Consider the following 21977-nt stretch of genomic DNA (forward strand, 5'->3'; position numbering starts at 1 on the left):
GCATTTTTTTCTACATTCTTAATCATTGATAAAGTGATGGGAGTCCTGCAAAACAATCTGTTTTAACTGATGCAGTATTTTTAGAGATAAATGGTTCTGCTAGAAGACTTTCAGCTGGCTCTTCCAAATTCTCTTTTTATATATACACAAAATCAGACTTCCTAATCTTGCAGTCCACATCATCAGCAGGCTCTGGTGGGTTTTGCTGAGGCTGAAATTCTAGTGGTCATAAGAGTTTATGTGGGGACTTGTTTCCTTTTTCAAAGGCTAGAACCCAGTTTAGTTTGCTTAAGCATTTAGCAATGTATTAATATAGAGAGATGGGAAGTGGTTTTATTTTCTGTATTCCAGTAAGTGTCTTTTCAATAAGGACATGCAAATATAGAGCTCAGCCCACAGAGTATCACTGTTAGTGAGGAAGACAGTATAATTTGTTTTTATTTTTGTTAAAGAACTTTGGAATCCTCACATCTCTCTCAGGTCAGCGTAAGACTAATGGGGACACCTATGTATTAGGAAAAACAACAAACTCCAGTCTCACACACTAAAAAGATTTATGTTGCAGATCAAGTTTTATCTGTCTCAAACCAAGGCTATATCTGCAGCCAGCTTTCAGGGAAGGGAGTATTCATTCAGCATGTGAGCCTGGCTATGACACGTTCAAGAAAGTCTTGGATAGCCAAGCGTGAGTTAGCACATCCTGGGGTATAGAATGGTATGGAAACCCCTATGTTATAAGCAAATAAATTGTACAAACAACCACTCATAGCATATAAGAGAACAAAGGATCTACTAGTTTAATCTTTCACTGGAGCTCTTTCAAAGTAAAAATGTTTAACCTTAAATGTATACATTTTAGGTACTCTTGCAAAAGTTATTTCTCTCAAAGTAATCTACATGTATACCACACAGACTCACAGAGGCATTATTGCAAAATGTAGAGGTGGCTGCTATGAAATCTTAGAAATATCATGAATATCAACAACTCTGGTGCTGCTAGCATGACCTATCCTTATATTTTCACTGCACTGGAAGAGTGTCAGTGTCCAAGCAGTAGGGAGAAGCTCAGAGAGTGCAGACAAAGCCAGTGCAACTCTACACACAGCAACTGGCCTCTATCACACACAGACCTAAAAGGTCAGAAGTGTATCAGCACTGTTAAGCACCTGTGCTAGATTATCCATGTCAGGATAGATAAGAGCACATCACTCAGCTCTGGCCAGTGTGATTTAACTAATCTTACCCTTACAGAGCAGCTCTGTGACCAACAGGACTGCTGATCATCTCTGCTTTCACATTAAAGCAGTAGGCTTGCCTCTCTGAAATGACAGCAGCTTTTTTTTTATGCCACTTCTATAACTGTGACTTTAGTTTCATTGCAGAATATCAACATTTGTGTTCAACAAATGTGATGCACTGTGTTTTGAAAGTAATAGAGATGAAATGATGGAGGTAGCATATATAGCTCAGTGCAGTTTCAAATGAACCATGGTATGTTTCATTAGAATTATGCTACCAATATTTTTAACCTCCAAGCTATTTATAAATGCCATTATGAACTGGGAATAGTGCAAAATACAGATTTACAGCCAAAAGTTTTTGCTATTTTAACAATTCTTGCTACAAACTGCCAATCCTGGAAAAATAAACCACAATTCTTTTTTCTTATTTTTGCCCTTTTCTAATTATGCTTCCACTGAAGCACATTTCCTGTCCTTCTTCCTTCAGATATGTGTCCATTTTTACCTAGATTTCTCTTCCTGATCACTTTCATTTCATATGGGAGACAGACTAGAACCATGTTTTTAGATTTTTCTGTGTTCAGTTTAGAATCCTTCCCTTGACTATAGAGGTGGCACTCCACACACAATTTAAAGTACTTAATATTTCATCTTCTGCATAAATTTGCTATTTTTTTCTGTTTATTAGTCATTTATCCATTATATATATACATATACATTAGCACTAGAGGGAAAGCTAAGTTAAAATTTCATTGGCATAGGTATCATACAGAGTTTTAGCAAGAGTTTTTCTTCAGAGACACTAAAATCTGAATGCAGAGCTAGACAAAATATAGAAGAAGATATAAAATAACAACTGAGTAACATTATGAATGAGAAATGAAGTTATCAACTATGGCTCAGAAAAACACTTAAGCACAGGCTTCAGCAAGTGATGAACTCTTCCTTTATCTTCACTGGGAATGACCAAAGCACATTCCCTTATGCTTTCTTTATTCAGATAGCTTACGTCTTGCCTCAGTTCATGTGAATCCTGAGTCTTTGCCATTCCTGATTCAACTCTCAGAGAAGCTTACACTTTTCAGTAATGCCACAGCTCCAAAGCCTGAATTCTCTATTCATAAGAAGTCTCAAATTGGTAACTGCCAAACAGTCTCCTTCAGCAACACTAGATTATTTAAGTCTCCTCCTCAGTGTTTGTGTTTGTGTTTGTGTGTGTGTTTGTGTGTGTGTTTGTGTGTGTGTGTGTGTGTGTGTGTGTGTTTTGGATGCATGTATTTTAATTCTAACATCCCTTCCAGACCTTTCCTCTCATAAGGAAACTGTTTATCAGGATGACAATGCTTCTTTAGCAGTAGTCTCTACAATCAAGAAGATGAACAGACACCACCATCTTACTTCACTTAAGCAAGATATTACTAGAAGGCACCAGATTTCATTCAAAAGCTTCCATAACACCAACAATTAGCATGTGAAGTAGGCTAGAGGAGTACATACTGAAATTACCGTTTCCTGAAACATAGCTACAACATGTTAATCTGCTTTGCAAACTGGTGTTGCTATAAAGCTCCTTTGCACATGAGGTGCTTTTGCTGCCACTAGATGTCAGTTTTACACACTTCAAAGTGTATACTTTTCTAATAGTCTTTCTACTATAGTCACAATGGAAACATTTCTTAACTATGCCATTCTTTTTGGACAGAGATTAAGTATTCCACACCTTATATACTGTATGGGGACTGTTAGACTGGATGATCTTGGAGGTCTTTTCCAACCTTAATGATTCTATGACTCTATGATTTTCTCTTCTGCTCTTTTCCCTGCATTTCAGTTTTCCTCAATCTAACAAAAGGAAAAAGACCCAAAATATTTCCACTATACATTTGTCCAATTTGCTCTGAGACAGACTGACAGTCAGATTGTGTTTCTAGAGGACAGTACTGAGATCTTATTCCATCAGGACATTTTTACTAAGAAATGTAGGGTATCCTCTGGCCACTTATAGATCTTCTATGTCAGTTAATAGGAGATATCATTAGCCTGCCTTATTACAATTCTACAACATTTCAGCTTTTGGCTTGCATTGACTGCCTGAATGCAGATCATTTATATTTGTACTCCAAATTTCTGTCTCTCGTAAGTGGAAAAAAAAATGTAGCTGTTCAACAGCCGCCTAATGATGGCTTCTTGCAGTCTTCTTGTTCTACTCAACAAATTCTATGAGCAAGTCTTAACATAAAGAAGTTCATCATACTGAATACAAAGCCTTTATAAAATATTATGCATTTATTTTGCCATAACAGCATGAAATAGCTTTATAGCAAATAAATCTGAGCCTTTACTCACACCCTTCCCACCCACTCCTCTCCCCCAGTCAAGAAAATTAGGAGGAGATCATTATACAATATCATGTTCCAATCTATGGATGTGTATAAATACAAACACACAAAGAAATTATCCCATTTCATAGCAAAGTTCTCCAAACTGATCCGTGCTCAGAACTATCAATGTTACAGAACGTAACTCACTTATGGGAAGGTAATGACAAGACTGTCACCTTACATACAGCTTCACTGCCCAGATTATTGACAGCTTATCTAGCAACACAGTATGGGTTTTGGTTTTGTTCTTTTCATAAAGTCAATGGAATCCTCTCATTCTAATTCACATCAAAAATTCAGACTCCTACTGATCCTTCAGGGCTCTCCTGGATTGTTCAAGACTTTCTTTGAAACTGCAGCTGTAATCATATTATGCAGGTGCTTACCTACATCCTACATGAAGGGGCTGAAAAGTAAAGAAGGGGAAAGAGATGCGCTGTGAACTTCAAAATACAGCTAGAAAGACTGTATCACACAGTCATCTACATCAACAACCTGCTTCAAAAAGTTCTGCGTCTCCTAGCACAATCTCGGCTGGGAACTGTGAAAGCGTGGCAAAAATCCTCCAAAGCAATAGCAGAAGCCAAATCACGTTAGGTCCTGTGACTCGACAGCCACGTTTGTGGCTGAAGCCATTAGGGAACAGTAGGTATTACTATTTCCACCAACTAGAGGGAGCACATGCACCTTAGTCTGTTCTATGCTTGGGCCGGAAAAGCTCCCAAATGCTACCCAGTGTGTTACAAAGTTTCACCACGTCTGAAAGCCACATTTGCTTTACCTTCTAACCACATTTACTCTGCTTCCTCAAACAAGGCTCCATTTGCATGTTGTCTGTCCCTTCCTTATCCACCTATCAGTTATCATTCCCTACACATCCCCAGTCTGCAAAGCACAGTCCCACCCAGCCATATGCACACAGGCTGGCCATTTGTGACACACATGCACAGAACTAGAGCACCACAGATGTGTCAGGCCGCTCTGCATACATTGCAGAGTACACATGCACGAGTCCACTTAAACTTTCCCAGTCAAAAATGCATAAGACCTACTTACAGCTCGGCAGTTCTGTATTGTACAGAAGCTTTGCCTCTCTGATTTTGATGTAAGGCTTCTGCTTCCTCACTTTCTATGTTGGCAAGCAGCTACAACAGCATACACTCAAATACAAGACATGCCTCTGCAAGTAAAGGAGTGAGAGACACACCTCAGACATTTGCACCATAGCAGCATTTCTCTGCTTCCACGATACTATCTGCTGAACAAAGCTGGTTGGCTTGATTTGCAACCTGAGAGTTTTGGTTACTGTTAGCTACTGAGCTAAGTAAGCTACTAAGAAAGTTGATGTCTGATGAATAAAGGAACCAATAGAAAACAAGAAATCAATAACTGGTTTGAAAAGAACATAGTTGCATGTGCTTTCTAAACTGCACTCCAACGTGAAGCTATTTTTTATTTTTATTTTTTTATTGTCCCTTTATTTCCTTATTGTCTATTCTGCAATTCAAATCCCTCCAGGAAAGAAACTACTTTAACTTCTTCTTTATCACATGTATTAATTTGCAATATACCCTATTCATGTTCATATGTATACATATGCTCTAACAATGTATATCACCAGCAAGAACAGGAGCAATGAACAGTTAAAGACTAGAAAAATTAGTTTCCTTCTTCCAGAAACTACCATGTAATTTCATGAATGTTGAGTATGCAAGATATTTTTGTACTCTTTCCTAAGACCAGAATTTTGTGGCTAAAATGCAGTAGCACTTCCCAGTTACAATCAGTGGTATAATTTTCTGTTATAAATAAATATTGAACTTACTAAATAAAAACACAACTTTCAGCTGGACTCATAGATGCCAGTTTCCTCAAACTGGAAGGAAGTTCATAATTTAATACCCTTATTGAAAGTTGTCACCAGGAAAAAAAAAAAAAAAAAAAAGGAAAAAAAAAAAAGGAATTGAACTAAAAGTCTCTGTATAAAACATTCACCAGCAAAGGAAAGCTCAGGTCTATAGTTTCATCACCCACTAAACTCAATTATCAGTTAAAAAGTTCTTGGTCTGCCTATTCACAGAGCTCATACCCATGCAGGAAGCACTACCTACAGCAGAGCACTGCTTAAGAAGCAGATTCCATTGAACACTGTCTTTGAAGGCCAAAAAGAATTGCACAAGCTGTCTTTTGATCACCTAGCAACTTAATATACACAAGTAAAAGCTTAAATATTTTATTTTGTAAAGAAAAGGAAGTGTACAAGAATTAATCCTTACAATAACAAAAACATCATTTCTTCCTCTCATTTAGAAGGTGAAAAAATATGTGCAGAAATTGACTTAATATTGCTAGTCATTGATTTGCAGAGGCAATTTGATGACTCATTCTCAGCTGATGACATCTAAATATGCCCGGGTTGGTCTGTATGTCAATCAGTCAGCTCAGTATAGCTTTAAATTTCCTCAGGAATGTGGTGATTTCTAGATCAGCTAGATCATCTGCTAATTACCATACATACTACATGTAGATATGCAGCTGTTTTTTGTTATGGTATAATTACAGCCTAAGTATTCAACGCAGGGGATTCTCTAGTGTCTGAAATGGTGTATTTTCACAACAAATATAACAAAGAACTCAAAATGCAGAGATTTTACTGAATTTAAATACAGACTGAGGAAATGTGTTTTTATTGGAACCTACATGTTCTCCTGATCTCCTTGTCTAACACAGTTGTCAGTGTCTTGCTTTACATGCTCAATACAAACTCATCTATCATGTTGATGTGATGGTGAGGGAAAAGTCAAAAGAGTTTGGAATGGAACTGATGGCTGGAGATTATCCAGAAAAACAGAGCTGAGCTAACATCAATCAATGTACAATGAATTCAGTATCACTGAAGTCACTGCAAAGAATCATTTTAAGGGATTCACATTCTCTGTAGCTGCTCCTACAGAGTCTCAGGAAACAACATCATCAAAAACTGATTTCCTCTTCCTGACACAAAGTATAGGAGGAGGGTTATAATTCCATCTATTTAAAAGGACGTGTTTACAGTTGAAATTTATGTCAAGAAAGACAACATCTTAGCATTAGCACAATGTTTCTGGACTGAAACCACGCAATTATACTTTTGGTCTGGCTAGACTAGATTAAAAGCCCAACATGAGAAGCTCAGCTGCAGGCCAAACTGTTTCCCGTATCTGAGTTAGTTTGCTCAGTGCTAAAATGGGTCTTTATGCAGCACTATATGTGACACACAAAAAATGCTTCTATTTTTCATCCCCAGTGTTTCATGAGTTGAGGACTCATGCAGAAGTCTAGCACAAGAGCAGACCGAAAGGTGGGTGACTGTATAGTCTCCCAACCATTGTTAAAAGTAATCTTCCAGCCAGCAACTGCTGTGCTAATCTGCTGATCTCAGTAACAACCCCAAAAGAAACTCTGTAGTGGAGCTGGAAAGAGACTATATAAAGTGGCTTGCTTATCGCTTTTTGAATGATTCATTAACCAGCATAATTTAATCTGCCACATGCCTGGTTAAATTCCAGTTTAACAATACAGTGTGTGCTACCTGTTTTCCAGAAACGTTACAAGGAGTGAGTAATAAAAAGTTAAACATTAACCAAGATAAGACAATCACGTAACTACAAAACTGAAAACTATTTTTAGGTCTTTGCTCAGTTCACTTTTAAAAGTGTCATGTAATTCACCTCATGGAGTGATCTCAATTAATTATAACTTTATTTAAAATACAAAACGTGTTTTTTCTCTTTTCAGAATTTATCGGATTATGAGCTGAGCCGATTCAAAATAATGCATCAGCCGTAAGTTTCTCATTCTTATCTGTTTCCCCATGAAATAGCTAATGTTCTGTTGTACTCTGACAATTTCTCTGCTAATAAATAAGCAAAAATGTGAACTGAAACTTGTTCATGTGAAGGACTTCAATTGATTGGGCTGGAACTTGCTCAGGATAAAGATGCTGGAAAAGAACTGTTGTTCGAATCAGCTGAAAAGAAAGTCTTTTTGACAGCAGCTGCAGGGTGATGGTCCTCCCAAAACAATCAGAGACAACCTTAATGTTAGGAAGTACAAGTTCAACTATTTCTGGAATACAGAAGCTCTTCTCTTGTACATAGTATGGAGTGAAATTTTCAGAATTGGCTCGTCTACTGCCAAGATGACAATTTAACTGATCAGATTGACAGAGCACTTGGAAGTCTGCATGTAAATGTTATATATAAAGCTCTGAAGATTGAGTCTTTTGGGAGGTAAAAATTAGGCCAGTGAAATGACTGGGAAGGGCATCATACAGGGACATGTATTACTGACCAGTGCCAAAACAGTAGTTGCTTACCCAAATACATCAATGCTCCAAGGAGTTAAAAAAAATCAGGGTCTAACCCTAAAACACTGAAGTCTCTATTGTCCATTCAGAATACCTTTTCAAATATTAGCTGGCTCTGAATTCCAGTAATAAGATTTAAAAGTCTGAGTTACTCAATAATACTGGATGCAGATGTCAATAATCAAAAGCTATTGCTACTAACAACTTGTGTGAATTGAGTGAAAGATCTTTATATACACAGATAATACATCTTTGTCTATAAATTTACTGACATATTTATAGACAAAGTTTCATGTCAATACTTGTCATTTTAATAAAATACTAGGTAAGCAAATACAGGTATAACAGATAAGAAATGCAATCATATAATTTTTGAAAAATTGAATCCATTTAGGATAGCCTTAATGTTCAAGTACATTATTTCTCTTGTATTGCTGCACAGGAAACAATATTTGGGAGTTTCCTATATGAGCCAAACAAACTGGGAAGCATTTGATTTAATATGGAGTGAGTTGCTCTATTTCACCTAATGGCTGTTATTCCACATAGCAACATTTTCCTTGCTGAGAAAACATTAAATCTATTTATATAACAAGAATTGTTTTCCAAATCCCACTCTATTGGTAACAATCTAGAGGAACTTGGAGGCTTTTTACTTGTTAAAATCATATTCCTATTGATAAGAATTTGATGAGTGTATAAGTTAATATTCTGGGTTTGTTTTAATAATTAACTAGAGGGATAAGGAAAGTGTGAGAGGAGTTTCTGGTGAGGTAATTGAGCCTAACAGGACATCATTTTGATAGGAAAGGTAGAGAACTTGCATATAAAATCAACCAAGGATGTGACCTATGTTTCTGTGATATACATGCCTTCTACTATACTGGGGCCCACAGGAATCTACTGAACCGAGACTAAGAGCTGAGCTTGTACTGATGTGGGCTTTCAGGCTTTGACTTCTGAAAATGTAAATGTGAATAACAAGGGTGTTTTGTAATAACAATTTTGCTGTCAAATCAACAAAAGGCCATAACAGGTCCAGTCCAAAGTAACAAAGTAATAAACTCCTGAAATGCATAGAGTGGATGCCGAGTCCCTAGCACCATTTCACTATAAGATCTGTTGCTATTACATCTTACTAACTGCTATCACAAAAATCACCAGTTTCTAGCATGCAAACAGTTTGTATGTTTTATCTTGAGAAGATCTGCATTGATCTACCTGAGCCAGATCAACAGGTCTGTTCGAATCTGTATGTACTGCAGGTACTCCACAACAGACCAGATCACTAAGGACAGATAAACAAGAAAACAGCAATTGCCAGACAAGTCAAGACCAAAATCCTATGTTTCCTCCTGGCATAACCAGAGCTTCAGGTCTCTGCCTGGTATAAAACCTTCTTCCTGGGGCTTTGTTACACAGAAGCTGGTTCTTCTGAAGTGCTCTCCCCTTTCCTATCCTAGTTCTCACTAGTGTAACACTTGATATTCTCTTCTTAAAATGTCCTTGATGTTCTTCTTAAGAACTTGGTGTTCTTCATAAGAAAGATTTTGAATCTAGAAGACTATAAATATTTTGCAAACTAAGACATGCAATTATTCTGCATTCTGCTAGGAGAGCCCACAGCTGTACCAGGAACAATGTGCATCCATACAGAGATATAATTCTCTGACTCCTGCACTGAATATCTCCAGTAATTCAATGAAAGTCTCTTTTACCTCTAGTCAGTATTATACTTATTTTCCAGGGGGAAGAGATAACAGAGGGAAAATAAAAATAAAAAAAAAATATATATATATATACACACTGTATATATATATACACTGTATATATATATACACTGTATATATACGTATACATATATATATGTATATATATGTACATATATATACATATATATACAGTGTATATATATACAGTATATATATATACACTGTATATATATATACACTGTATATATATGTATATATATATATACAGTGTATATCAGTGATACAGTAATATACATCCGTAATTTGAACATACCTTGAAGAAACAACATAATTATAGCTCAGTGACTTCATTGTAGATAGTCCAAGACTTATTGTATGAGATGTTTATGAACAAGTTGTTTCACAACACTCTCAGCTTACTCAAATTTCACTTTCCCAGGGCCCATGAAATTAAAAGGCATCTTTTACAGCTGATGTGATTAGAAATACATCTTAAACCAAGCTCAAAATGAATTTTGCTCAGTTGAAAACTGTTTTGAACACTTTCCCAAAGCCAGGATGAAATCTTTCATCACAAAATCGGCTCTCTCTAACACGTGTCAGTTTGTGAGGTAAATGAGAAATCTTCACTGGCAAATAAAATATGGTGTCTTGATGATGTTAAGACTTGAGTTTATCATTTGTACATATTGACATGCAGTTCTGGAAGGTCTTGGGTGAACTGTGGATAAGGAACACATAATTATAAGCTTTGTTTAATTATTGCGTAGGCAACATTTGAATTCCTTTTCTTGAAACAAACATCTACCAATTATCAATGCTGTCAAAAAATGTTACTTGTTTCTTTTACCAGGAATTTATAGTATATGCAGAAAAAAAAAAATCACTGTTCAAGAATCAAGTAAATGTCATATAGTTAAGACTGATTTCTAGATTACTTTCTAACATCTATTTTTCATTTGTTCATAATTTTTTAATGAGATAACTCCACACTGAAATATTTCATCCTTGCCTTCCAAGACAAAGAAATCTCTTTTTTTGACACATGTGAATAAACTCTGAATTGTAAGAGACATTACATATCAAGGAAGTACCTTGTAACTCTGAGATGATCCTCCTGAAATGTATGCACTTGCATAATTCAAACTGCAAAGACAAGAAACATTGCACTTTGACTTAATTTTCATCTTCCCTCCTATGCCTGCCTTCTTTTATTTATTCATTAAGGAAGACAAACAACCTAGTGTGGTAAAATCACTTTTCAGATTCTTTTTACAGCTATCAATCTTTAAATTCCATGAACAACTTACTCACCCTTGCTCCAGGCCAATGCACCAGCTACAAAAGCCTTGCTCCCCTCCTAATTCATTTGTAGGTGGCTCAAGAGAGAGTTCGCAAGGCAAAATATTTAGCAGTAAGGGTGTCTAATAACTAAATCTGGATCTGATAGATGTGTTTTGAGACCTTGCTTTGCCACAGATTTCCTAAGAACAACCAAGAAAATTATTTTAGCATTCCCTGCTTCCTTTCCCACCTGCAGAAATAATTGTATTTCCCTATCTCACAGGGGTGCTATAAAGGGAAAGCATCAAGAGTTGTGATGTTCCTACTTAAAATAGTAGAAAAAGTTGTAAAACTTTTGTTTTGTGGCAGGTGAAAGCCACAAATCGCTTTCCAAGGCCCCATTCACAAGCAGTGATGCCACAGGGCCAGAAGAGATGCATGCACTGAGGACAGCAGATACTGTGGAGATAACAGCTCAAAGCAGTACCCAATATTACCATTGCTGCAGCTGCCAGACAGACAGGCTGGCAGGCCATGAAAGGTGACAACAGTCCAAAGGGCAAAGAGGCCTCTGCTGGCAGCACTAATTTGGATCTGCTCATGACAGAGATTTACACATCTTTGTTCCACTGTCTTGTCAGACACTTGAGAGCATTTTTAACCTGTTCTCCATGCTTCTAGCTAGAGCCATTGTTTCAAATGCTGGCATGTAAAATGTATTTTCCTCTGGTACAATTTTACTTCTCTTTAAAAACACAAGAAAATTGGAGGTGCAAACTTCAAGGCAATAGTTAAGCTTGAGAATAAAACAGAAGGAAAGTCAGGAAATAAAATAATAGGTTTCTAACAGGATGCAATGTGAAACTAGAAATGACATGTCAAGAATTTTCTAATCCTCTTTTTGGGGGGAATTAGGGGTTAATGATATTATAATTAAATGTAGTCCAAGTTAATAAAAGTAGGCTGTGCAACATCACACTTTCAGTTTCACTTTCAAATATTTGGATTTTTTGCTCCTTTGTTTTTATTTCTATGGATTACTTTGCCTAACCAAAGATTTTAATATTAAAAGACTGATACTATTAAAATCCATGAGATTTCTGTCAGAACTGGGTTTTCCCTAAAACAGAGAGCTTTTACTGTCTCTTTAAATGAGATAAAGCAGTACAAAAATCATGTGGCCTTCTACATTTGGACTTTCCCCACCCCAGAGAAAGCTTCAAGATGAAAAAACATTGGTGGTAGTTGACTTCTGCCCCAATATTTAGTAGTCATAAAAGGTTTGACCCTCTCCTTGGGATATACCATTGTGGATTTTTAATTACTCTTTTGCCTTTAAATACTAGCGCTGACTCAGGTTGAATGTTTTATGGCTAAATAGGTAGATTTAGTTCCTTGCTATCCATAGTTCTTGGTGTAGCTTAAATGCCACTTTAAAGATCTCCAGCTATTCCCAGACTGAAAAAGGCCAGGCCTGCAAATACAGAAAATAACTCTTCACCAAAAAAAAAATGGTACCTAAAAGAGACCAAAAAAGATTTCCAGTACCTAACCACTCTAGTGTCACAGAAACTATATACACTCAGGAAAAATAAATAAATAAATAAATAAATAATAATATATAAATATATATAGTATGTGGACATACATATATGAATTTGACATTAAACCACATTTTTATCAATTATTTAGAAAAAGACTAAATACTGCATATTTGATAAAGTCTACTCAGGCATCAAATATTTACAGAAGTAGAAAGTATTACACTCCTCCTGCAGCAGAAAGGGGGCAACAGACACTTGTGTTACAGCAGGTTCTCTTCCATACTGCCATGAGCAACCAAGACTTTTGCATGACACCAGTTCTCTGAGAAGGAAGAAAGACCCCCTCACAGCAGGTTGTGTACCAAGGTCTTCTAGAAAGGTCACTTCTGCTCTTGTAACTAGACTTTTCACCATGCTGTCTTGTATCCAAAGCCAGACAAAACTGTTATTCTGAAATAATTTTTGAAGTGTTTTGCCAAAAATTAACAGTGAAAGAATGGGAATATTAATATCATAACATTGAAAGCTTTGTGGAGCCATCATAGGCAGCATGGATTTGAACCTGAGACCACAGTCTAACCATAGCACCTTCCCAATCTCAGCTGCCCAGGTCATGTCAAGAGAAGTACCTAATCAGGAGAACACAGACAGACAAATTCCATTCCTGTGAATCTATAACTGGGCATTTTTCTTAGCACCAAGGGAACCCAATCTTCCAGACAAGTTTTACCATATTTTCCATTTCCTTTGCCATGATTTTCCACTACTCTCTTTTCTAGAGCCTGCTCAGCACACCTTCTAAATTAGAAAATTTTAGAGTTAGTAAACCTTGGCCAATCACCCTTCATGGTGACTTACCATGTTGTACAGTCATCTATGGAATGATGTTTCTGAAAGGGTTACAATAGCATTATAAAAGTATTTCTTTAATGTTGGAAATACTATGCTCATTTTTAGGGATGTTAAGCAAGCTAAATCACAGACTTTTTGATAAATATGTCACAGATTATTGCTAAATAAAACTAGATGTCTATTAATCCTCTTTGAAGAGCAAGAGTGGGTCAACCTCTGAAGAAAAACGCATAAATTGGTTCAGCTGTAGAGGATCCCAGCTTTGTGACAGTCAGCTCAACCTCACTAAACTGTAGTGAAAGTAGAAACATTTATCTTCATTAGTACTCTCAACCAGCCTGTATAACCATAAGGTATCAGTGACAGAGCAACTCAAAGTGGGTACCAGAAAACAAGAAACAAGTGAGAGGTCACCTTTTCAAAACAGAGACACAAACAAGCTTCTTATGTTTGTATACAGAGCTAGAAGCAGAACCAGGAACAGAAGCTGGTGCCTGACTCACAAACCGGTTCTTCAATATTGTCATGTGTCTGGACAGGATCTTTTTCTTCCCCCCGTCAGTTGATTTGCTTTGATTCATTTTGATTTTTTTTTATTTTTTTTTTGAGTTGATTTTCTCTATTACAAGGCTGTACTCAGACCACAGAGAACAAGTTGTTGTAGTTTCAATTCACTGGTCTTTCTTCCCTTTTAGAAAATCATATTTGGTAGTCAGAAAGTGCTGCACCTGGGACTCAAAATTCAGAAGAAAATAACTTCTGTCTCATTCAAGCAATGAAGTGTGAAGAACTATTAATTTATAATCTTATTTTAACAGAATTCCACATGTGCCCCAGCTCAAATGCTGCGCAGAAAACAGAACAGATGTCCTGGCTCATTTTGCTCCAAGTCTCTAAACAGAGTCCTCTCATTTTTTGAAAGAAATACAACATTTAATACACAGTGTGTTATCAACACATATGCTTGCTGCAGGAGAGACATTTCATTCGTCTTGCTTTAGACTAGCCTCTGCAAAAACAAGTGAAAATATAGACTTTTTCTGCTTTTGTATAAACATGCAGAGCTTAATTCACCAGTTTTTATGTTTGTGCTTGATGGCAGGACATGCACTATATCTAAGATAATGAAGGAGCATACTAAACCCCTTCATTCAGACTTTTATGAATTCAGAAATGAAAAGAGGACAGGTTGAAAGATGAGATACAATGCTAAGCCATGAAAACTGCACTATGGTAAAATGGAGTCAGCTAGACAAGCAGAGAAGAAATGTTACAAGATGAGCTGCAAGAAGTTAGGGACAGGAGGGCCTATTGCAGCTGCAAGTCAGACAGTTGGTGCCTGTAACCAGTCACTTGAAACAGCTTCAGGAAGGTCAGTTCAGCACAGCTGGCCTGGCAGAAGCTGAAGTGTGATTGGTAGGAGTGCCACAACAGCCCTTTACGCAACATAAATTCAAGACCTGAAACCCAACAGTCTGCACAGCTACAGGTGGCAACTCATAGAATTCAATTTGCCACCCCAAAAAATATATATAAATATATATATATAAATATTTATACTAATATATATATATTTATATTTATATTTGCCCCAAACAAACTTAGAAATCATGTAAATATATACATCTTTACTAGCACCTTCCTCTTAAACTCCATTTCCAACAGCAACATCAAGGTGGGGAATAAAAACTTACCATAGAAACAGAATGGACACTGGCATGATGGTCCTCGTGCACATCTACATGGTGGATGGTGTTAACACCCCTCCAGCACTTGATTCATAGCATCAAAGAGCCTCTGTGGGTAGATCACCTGTAGCCACCTAAATACAGACAGCACCATACTGCATATATTTAAAGTGCAGATATTAGAAAGAAAAGTCAGATTCAGATTCCCAGACCACTTCCAAGATGTTTTTCTCTACATTTCTGTTTTTCAGAGCATCTGTACGCTTGCATAGTCCAGCATAGGAGCCAGTGTAAAGCAGAGAAGCTGCTTGGCTGCCAAAGCAGGAAAGCAGCATTGCTGGACACTGCACATGACCCGAAGTGCCTTGTCTGTGTCTTTTTTCAGAGATTGCTCAGTTGTTACCAGCCCTGGCACCGTGCTCCACCACACGGTGTAAACACACCTTGACGTTATGCTCTTAATGCTTGTTTACAATTCTTAGAAGTAAAATTTAGACATGCTGTGATTTCTTGAAGAGGTGGTCTGTTAAGGCCAGACTACAGCCAGTCTCTATACAGTAGTACAACCTTCCCTGCAGCGTGTTACAATTTAGGACTATTCAGATCAGCTCTCTCAGGTCATTTTATTTACCCTCTGGAGGACAGAGGGAAGGGACATTCTCCTAAGCTGGGAGTCAGCACAGTCTCCTGCCCAAAACTGTCTTGGTCTGGGCTAAGACTACTGTTAAAATGATAATGAAATGGTAAATATTTTATTTTGTTTTTTTCAACAAGCTATGCCTCATTTTTCAATGTCTAACAAGCTCCTTATGGTCCCAATAATCCAGTGTTCTGGAGAGGAAAAATACAAACCTTTTAGATATTTTACAGTTCTTGTATTATTTTTCCTAGTTTCCATTCTCCTTCCCTGATTCTATTACACATTTTAGGCAGCCTCCCATGACATCCTTGACAGAGCATTAGGTCTCAGTTTCTTCTGTCACTTCAGTTTCCCCAGCCACCTGCTACCACAGCTCTGTCATTTCTCCTATTTAGTTCCTTACTGTCCAGTTTCACAGCTTTTTATTATTTTAGAAAGCTCACAGAGTTTTCACAATATCCTAAGAGCTATTTCAGTTAATTTGCCTTACCATACATTTCATAAAATCATCAGATCCTCTTATAAACCCCTGATCTAGGTGATATAATTAATTAAATTTATCAGTATATATCTTCCTTATCTCATTCCTTTGGCTTCAGGCAATTCTTCTCTGAAGAAATACAAGGAAATACAAGGCACATCCATGCTGTTGCTATAATGAATAGGTAATATTGTTCAAAATCACAGAAGTAACAGGGTTGTTGAAATGTCAGCATGAATTATCAGCTATATTCCTTTTAGATTACAAATACAAATAACATTTAAGAAATGATTCATATCTAAATGTTTACCCACCAAGTATCTCTCTTATTTATTTTTTGTCTATACATAGCTCACAAATAAATAGGCTGAAATATACTGTGAAAAAAAAAATATATATATATATATATGTATCAAAGACAAACCTGTATCTATTGCTATACCTGTTGTATATTTTGCAGAGTACACAAGATGGAACACCAGAGTCTGGGAAAACCCCACTTTCTGTACAGACTTGAAGTGTTGTTCATTTACAACCATGGCATAGCTCCAGCAGATACCTGGGCAGGATTAGCATTTCTGCTATAACAACCTCAAAATTTTGTTTTTCTATTATGACATCCCTTTTTACTCTAGTATTCTTGTATATTGGCTTACTTCAATTTAAAGTAAATCAAACCTGGATCAGATCAAAGGTCTAACTTATATGACAGTTGTGGCATTAGACAGCACCAGTGGCCTAAGGAAGAAGAAGGAGGCAAATGGCTGTGGGTGATTGCCTCTGCATACATGTGTATAACCAGTATATCACTATATTAAGCTGTTAAAACACCCCAATGGAAAGTGCTGAAACAAATAAATATACACTTTGATCTTTGATTCAGGAAAGTCTTGGTGGTATCAGTTCCATCAGGAATAATATTATTAATAATAATAATAATAAAACAGTATAATTTCTTTAGAAGCTCATGATACTTTTATGGGGAAAAAAAAAAAAAAAAAAGTCTTTTCCATAAAAGGGGAAATTCTCCAGTGAATAGTGAATAGGACAGTAAGAGTTAGCAGACCTCAAGTATGGCTTAAGCTTGAAATAAATCACAATCCTTAAGGAAGAATTACTTTAAAAATCATTTTCCCTGGAACACTCTATTGTAACACTATTGCCTTTCTATTTGTTAACTAACATGAAAATGTTATAGTATAAGCCATAAAAATAATATATTCCTTGTCAAGAGTTTCAGATTACAAATAGTACTTAGGCATCTAATTTTTACTCACCAGTCTGTTCATAAACATATTCCCAGCTCAAACTTACTGTAGCAATAGTGAACAGGACAACTTCAAATGCATATCATTCTTATATTCCAGACTGAGCTCTACAACACAGAGAACATTTAGGTACCCAAGTCCATGCTGCAGATGTTTTTAAAATTCACTAATGTTCAGCAAAGAAAAACCTCACAAAACTATCACTTAATATATATTATTTCTAAACTACCCAGTCAGAAATTTTCTTTAATCCCCAAATATTTTTTTTGTTTTTATTTCCTCAGTGTAGTAGCCTTCTTGTTCTTTATTAAAACAAAAAATAATGAAAAAAAAATGTTTATTAACATGACTATGTGCAACACAATGAATAGTCAAATTTAAATACATGTCTCTTTAAACGTAGACTTCTATCAAATTTTCTTTCCTCTTTCACTTCTCCCCACATTCTCTCCTCAGATTTTGAATCTGAAGGGATGACCAAAAAAAACTAGAAACAGTTATTCTGAAACCCAGTGTTTGCTACTAAATGTAGTTTTTTTTCTCTCAATGTACTCTGAGAGTACAACAATGCAGGCTCTTATGACCTCAAACTTATGAAATAATTATTTTAAATGCTGTACAACTAATTCTTCAAAATAAGATACATAAAGAATTAGAACTCACTCTACCATAGTATGCCACTCCTACTCTGGTACTGTTTTGTAGTCCTAATGCAATAAAAGTTACCAACTGTGTGAACATATTACTTACAACAATTCACAATATTTGCAGTCTTAGATTAACAGAAAAATTTCATGGCTAGAGTTACAAGTCTGAGCAATTTTTCTCCACAGACAACAGTATTCTATTAGACCCTTCATCTCATGTCAAAGCCACATAACACTGTCATTGATAAAATATTGCTACATTGTTATTTCACATAGTAGTCTGCTACTTTTTAATTAATAAGATATTTTCTTTCTTTAGAAAGTCCTCCATCCTCTTGATAACTTCACTGTCTTTTTTCGAAGGCAACATTTCAGAAGAATTCATTTCAGAAGAATTTTTGGAGCTCTTTCTGTTCCATGTGACATAATTGCTCCCAGAGCACAGAGTTCTAATAAGGGACCCCAGTTATCCAAGAAAGAGGGCAGCCTTAAGATGATGGAAATGCATGAAAATAGAAAAGACCAAAAAACAAACAAACAAACAAACAAACAAACAAAAACTGTTTCTAAGCAGGAATGAGATAAGACTACCAAATTGTTCCAGAGAAGAGATGTATTACAAGCCAGTGCAGGAAAAAAGTAGTTTAAAAACTGCCATTTTTTCAGCATCTTCCAGATGCTGAAGGCATCATGAGATGTGTGAACATTATCATTGCCATACATAAATAACCTCATTTTCAGATAAACCTTTCATTTTGAATTTTTATGCAACTTTTTGTCTGTGTGAGTATAGAGTGATTTTTGTCAGCAGAGATGCAAGTGTATTTAGACCACTGCATGTGTGAATTCTGACTGATGCTCTTGAAGGAAGGACTTGATAGGTTTCAAATAAGCCCATGCCACTGCAGCTTCACTTCCCTGGTGACACTCAAAGCTAGGTGAAAGCTAGCCAGTTATGAATATCTGGATTGCAGTCACTCGTTAAGGTTGGAAAGGGATAAGATTTGCAGACCAAGCAGCAGCACTACTCTTCAGAGGCACTTTTCTCCTCCATAGCTGTCAAATGGCTCCAGCATAGGTCACTGCCTCCAAGGCAATCCGGCCTCCAACGACTTTCATTTATCATTAAATAATTAGTCTGTCTGAAGGAGTAAGTTTTGTGTTTCTGTGTGCATGTGGAACAGATGACGGTAAAACTGAAAAGCAGAAGTGCAGCTTTTTACACAGTGGGTTTGTCCCCAGGGAAATAAAACACTCTGCAGGTGCTAAAATAAATTTGCTCAGAAGCCCCCTCATGAGAAAATCCTACTAAATTTACTGTTTTCACATCTTTGCCTACCCCGTAGTACAAGCCCGCATGTACTGTCTGTTTCCTCTAGTGAGCCTAAAGACAAACCCAAATCCCTTTCAATTAAATTTATAGTTGCATTTTCAAACACATCATCTACTACTATAACTATTTGAACAATTTCAGTAGTTACTATCCAAAGTGATAACAGATCAAAACTTTAAAATTTCTACAGCAGTTGCTAGGAGTCTTCCAAAATTAATGTTGTGTCATTCAGCCATTTGACCCATAGTGAAGAAATTAAAATTTCTGAAAATAAGTATTTAAAAATTCTTGGGACAGAAATGTACCTTCCTCTCATCTGCTAAGACACAACTAAATGCCTATGTGTATCTTTCCCTGTACAAGAAGCAGTGTTTTCTAGTTTAAAAGAGCTTATATGCATCTTGGAAGTGGAAACAATAATAAAATAATTTAAATAGACTAGTTAGTGAGAACCTGAAAGCAATGCTTGGGAAAAACAGAGATGTATTATTTTAAACATGAAACTGCAGTGTGTTCACCTGATTATAGCAATCAGTAAGTAATACATAGAAAGTCATGAGGAACCATGTTCCATAAACTCATGGTTTCCAAACACCAGCTATAGGACACTGAATGGTAAGTTGTTATTTCAGTTGTTATCAACTGAAATAGATATTGAGGGGAAACAAAACTATATCTAAATTGACACACTTTTAAACAATAGGGTTTGAGTGCACTTTTGGCACAGTATCAAGTACCACAAGTTTGCATTCAGACCCAGATGATCAAGCACAAAACCCACCCAGGCAGCATGTGACAGGCCAGTGCTAACAGCACATTTCCCCTCCACTCGCTCACTGTCTCCATAGCACATTGATGGCACAGCTTCCTAAGGATATTCTGAAAGCAGAATAGATCAAACATGTACATCATACTTCAAATATCAGGCCTTTACCAAAAATTAAAGCCTGCAACATTGCTACAGATCCCAGTTCAGATTCAGGTGGTATGAATTTGGGCTATTTTCCAATTTAGACAGAGGTGGGAGCAATTTGGGCTACTTTCACTTAACTTCCACAGCCTTGAAAAACTGAACTGTAGTAAATTATATTCTGACTTTCATGTGTATGCAGACTGATTAAACCAAATTCCTTCTAGAGTCTGCCTTTACATTCGCATTACACTGTTCCAGTGTTTGGAATTCTCAACTTAAGTGCTATCCCAGTAGTGGCCAAATGTCAGAGAGCACAAGCAGTAGACTCAATTTTTAAATGGAGGTCTTTACATATGAATAAACACTCTTTTTGAAGCAATTATCAGTCTAAGAGAGAATTGAGACAGCAAGTAGATATAGGTAAGGAGAAGTAACTCTAAGCTACATGAGATATTATAACCTCAGGACAGTAAAATCATGCAGATATTTTGAATTGGATTTTCAGTCATTTTACATATTTCTCAGAAAAGCTTATACAGTTGCTCTTTAGTCAGAACTTCCTGAGGGAAAAGCCAAGCAAAAGATCAAAAAGCTGTCCTTTAAAGAGTAGAACATGCAACTTCTGGTTTCCCACATTCCCCAGAAGTTCAAAAGTCAAAATGAGCAAATATACCAGGTTCTTAGCAGGACAGGTTGCGCATGAAATCCATCTAAAAAACTCTTTCCTATAATGAGAAGTTCCATTGTTGACTCCTGACTATTTTTAAGAATATTGTCTGGTATGATCTTCTCTATTAATGTTGGAGGCAAGACTTTACTAATTGGGAAAGGGTTAAGAAATGGGTTTTCTAGCATGACTGAGAGAAAACATGAGTCTTATATGGTCATGTTACAGATAAAATTGAAACCTCATTATCAAACTGATTGCTTACATCAAATCATGTTTCTCAGCTGTTTTATATACATTGAAGGCACTAGACTGTGTCTGTAAGCATTAATGTAACCTGTAAAAAATAGCTTCCTCTTGAAATAGTCATGCATAGCTCGTTGAGATTCTTTGATGCAGCACTGGCTCCTCAAAGCATTAAAAATAAAAATAAATATAAAGAAGATTTCCTTCAAATGGATGTCTAAAATTAATCTATTTGCAGTTCTTTTTATTCACCTTCTTAATGCTCATTTTTTATGCTACATGACATAATTTATAAGGCTCAGCTCGTTATTTTAACTATGTGAAACCTTAGATATTTAAAAATGGCAGCTTCCAGGCAAAGCTGTATCAATATACTGGCTTGGACTTTTCACACAGCCTGATTGCCCACCTGTCATGTGTGCCACAGCTCCTGCCTGGGACATATTCCTAGGCTTTCTTGTCATGCAGACAAGGCTATGGGAAGATGCTCTTGCATCTGAGCAACACCCCATCATGTTCAGCTTCACAGCTTCACAGCTTCAGCTGCCAACCCAGATCAGGAACTCAAACAGATTCCTAGATTCCCTAGGCTAAATATAGTCATGATCTGTAATCCACATGAAGATAACATCATGAAAGGTATTCCTAAAAGGAAGTTTATAACCTAAAAGATTATATGTAGAGCTGATATTTTATAAAATATTTAATTGTAATGTGACTACTAGTGATATC

The 21977-nt window shown here is 36.4% G+C and overlaps 1 protein-coding gene and 1 long non-coding RNA gene across 3 annotated transcripts in view; one reads left to right on the forward strand and one right to left on the reverse strand.

The window, feature by feature from the left end:
• Positions 1–15188, reverse strand: part of LOC309880277 — a 64837-nt gene extending 49649 nt beyond the window's left edge. The window contains exon 1 of the long non-coding RNA XR_014317933.1: positions 15057–15188. This is a non-coding gene — a long non-coding RNA (uncharacterized lncRNA). The remainder of the gene's footprint in view (positions 1–15056) is intronic.
• Positions 1–21977, forward strand: part of BLNK (B cell linker) — a 96640-nt gene that overhangs the window by 22294 nt on the left and 52369 nt on the right. For both annotated transcript variants that reach the window (XM_082765051.1, XM_082765052.1), the window contains exon 3: positions 7400–7446. In XM_082765051.1, the coding sequence (XP_082621177.1) occupies positions 7400–7446 (47 nt within the window). The remainder of the gene's footprint in view (positions 1–7399; positions 7447–21977) is intronic.

The sequence above is a fragment of the Aythya marila genome (genome assembly GCF_965140915.1).
Source record: "Aythya marila genome assembly, chromosome: 7".
Classification (NCBI taxonomy): Eukaryota; Metazoa; Chordata; class Aves; order Anseriformes; family Anatidae; genus Aythya; species Aythya marila.